Source organism: Mandrillus leucophaeus, unplaced genomic scaffold, assembly GCF_000951045.1.
Source record: "Mandrillus leucophaeus isolate KB7577 unplaced genomic scaffold, Mleu.le_1.0 Scaffold11, whole genome shotgun sequence".
In the NCBI taxonomy this organism is placed as follows: Eukaryota; Metazoa; Chordata; class Mammalia; order Primates; family Cercopithecidae; genus Mandrillus; species Mandrillus leucophaeus.
This window is the reverse complement of record NW_012099209.1, coordinates 1,085,603-1,087,980: the sequence shown is the minus strand read 5'-3', so window position 1 is coordinate 1,087,980 and position 2,378 is coordinate 1,085,603. Positions and strand designations below refer to the sequence as shown.

The following is a 2,378-nucleotide window of genomic DNA, read 5'->3' as shown; positions in this document are numbered from 1 at the left end:
GAGCTTGCAGTGAGCTGAGATCCGGCCACTGCACGCTAGCCTGGGTGACAGAGCAAGACTCCGTCTCAAAAAAAAAAAAAAAGAAAGCTACCAAGTCCATGGTGACATGTGGCAGCCACAGGTAACTAATACAAAGGGAATGTCTGCAGAGTGAATCCCAAAAGACAAGATGCTAGGTTTCCTAGCATTTTAGAGCCCCAGGCCACCCCTTCTACTTACCACCTTCTCTGGACAGTTGACCCTTGGTGTCCGAATTTGGACCTCAGGGGCTGGCGGGGGCACTTGCCAGGACTTAGGGCCGGCTCCTGAAGTGTTGGGGCTCCCATCATCAGCACTGGCGGCCTCACCCTCACCCTCGCTGCGGCTGCCCACGCTGGCCTGTGCCCCCACCGCCCGGTCCTCAGCCCCTTCAGGATTGGAGCGAGTGCGGGGCCGAGGCTCTGCTGCGTGCTCCTCTTCCTCCTCCTCCTCTTCAGTGGGGCTGCTGGGCTCCGCCACTTCCATGGCTCCTGTGTGGCTAGATGGAACACGGACAGGGGAAGCCAGAATCCTCCCCTTGGGAGTTTTAAAAACATTTGGTTATGGTCAGGCATGGTGGCTCACGCCTGTAATCCTAGCACTTTGGGAGGCCGAGGCAGGCGGATCACCTGAGGTTGGAAGTTCGAGACCAGCCTCACCAACATGGAGAAATCCCATCTCTACTAAAAATACAAAATTAGCCAGGCGTGGTGGTGCATGCGTGTAATCCCAGCTACTCGGGAGGCTAAGGCAGGAGAATCAATTGAACCTGGGAGGGGTGGTTGCAGTGAGCTGAAATCCCGCCATGCACTCCACCCTGGGCGACAAGAGTGAAACTGTCTCAAAAAAAAAAAAAAAATTTGCTGACTAAGAAGGAAGAGGGGCCCTGAGCCGCTTACTGATGATGAGTCACTCCTCTTAGGGAGTCTGTTTCCTCAGCTGTAGAACGAGTGCCTTTTACACCTATCAGCCGAGCAGTCACTCTGACATAAGATAACAGTCCCCCCTCTTTTTTCCTCTTTTTTTTTTTTTTTAACGTAGTGCTAGCCTCATGCCCCTACTCGGCCAGTGAGCACATCCCAGCTCTGTGGCCACTGAAAATGGCTCGGGGATGGGCACATGACCCAAATCAGGCCATTGAGTGGCAACTCTGCAACTTCTAACACTGCCATCAAGGAAAAGAGACTCCCATTAGAGTTGCAAAGCTGGGAGAATAAAGCTGAGAGCTGCGAGGGGCCCCTTTTGCCTCTAAAGTAAAAAGCGAAATGGTCTCTACCCAGAAAACTGCTGATCGAATTCTGACCACCTGGACCCAGCTCCTATTAGACCCAATCTATAAGCCACTAACTTCCTTTTCTTCCTTAAGCCACATTGAGTAGGGTTTTCTGTTACCTAAAACTGAAAACGTCTTGGTGAATAAAGGAATAATAACCTCTAGGACACCCTCGTGCCTAGCGGGTGTCTGCATGAGGGAGAAGCAAAATATTAGGACTGTGGTTCCTCTTGGAGAGAAACAGGACACGAATGGAACAGTCTGTCTATCTGGGCAATAGGCACGGGCTTCCCAAGATGGTCTTTGAGCGCCTTGCAGTCCCCACGCCTCTAACGAAAACAAAGCTTTAGTGACAGCAAGAAGGATGGAGGCTAGACTGCAGGAGAAACCAGAAATAAAGGCGGAAGCCCCAGGAAAGGCTAGGAGCTGGATCTCTCGGGGCAAAGGGAGCTGGGCCCCTAGGAACAGGCCCCGCACGCTTTCACCACCCAACTTCGGCTCACCGTAGCCTGAGCCGCCTTCTAAATCAGCCGCCGACTCTCTAGGAAGCCGCCATCTTTACAGCCGGAAGTTGTGCGGCGCAGCCCCGACGCCTCCTGGGAAATGTAGTTCAGCGGGTCGCAGAACAAGCGGAGACAGAAACTAGTTGCGGCTAGGAAGGACTTGGAAGCTGATAGGCTAATACTGGGCTAGGGGGTGGGGTTTGGAGTGCGACAGCGCCAGTGCTTCTACCCTGATAGGCTAAAACGTGGACTACAGGTGGAGTTTGCAATGTGATAGGCTAAGAGGGACGACGAAGGCCGATTTAGGGAAAGAGGAGGAGCTGATTGGTGATTGGTGAAGCTGGTCTGAGCCTCTGTGTGAGGCAGCTATTCCCATGTGGGCGTGGCCTAAACATCCAGGACCCCTCCCAACTACTTAATTCCTGCTCCTTATTTTACATATATTTGCATGAATCAAAAAATACTTACTCTGGTCTTATTGGGTCACTGTAGGTGGAGGGAAGCTAAGTCAGGCCTATTTCAAGCCTGCCTCCTTTTTCATGGCTTTTTTCTTTCTTATTTTTAGAGACAGGGTATCGCTCTGT

General features: G+C 52.1%; 1 protein-coding gene across 1 annotated transcript in view; it reads right to left on the bottom strand.

Moving 5' to 3' along the window:
* BABAM1 (BRISC and BRCA1 A complex member 1) overlaps positions 1-1,866 on the bottom strand; it is a 20,937-nt gene extending 19,071 nt beyond the window's left edge. The window contains exons 1-2 of the mRNA XM_011989954.1: positions 1,785-1,866; positions 220-555 (exon numbers count right to left, since the gene is read on the bottom strand). Coding sequence (XP_011845344.1) covers positions 220-504 — 285 coding nt within the window. The 5' untranslated portion in view covers positions 505-555; positions 1,785-1,866. The remainder of the gene's footprint in view (positions 1-219; positions 556-1,784) is intronic.
* Positions 1,867-2,378: the final 512 nt, after the last annotated feature.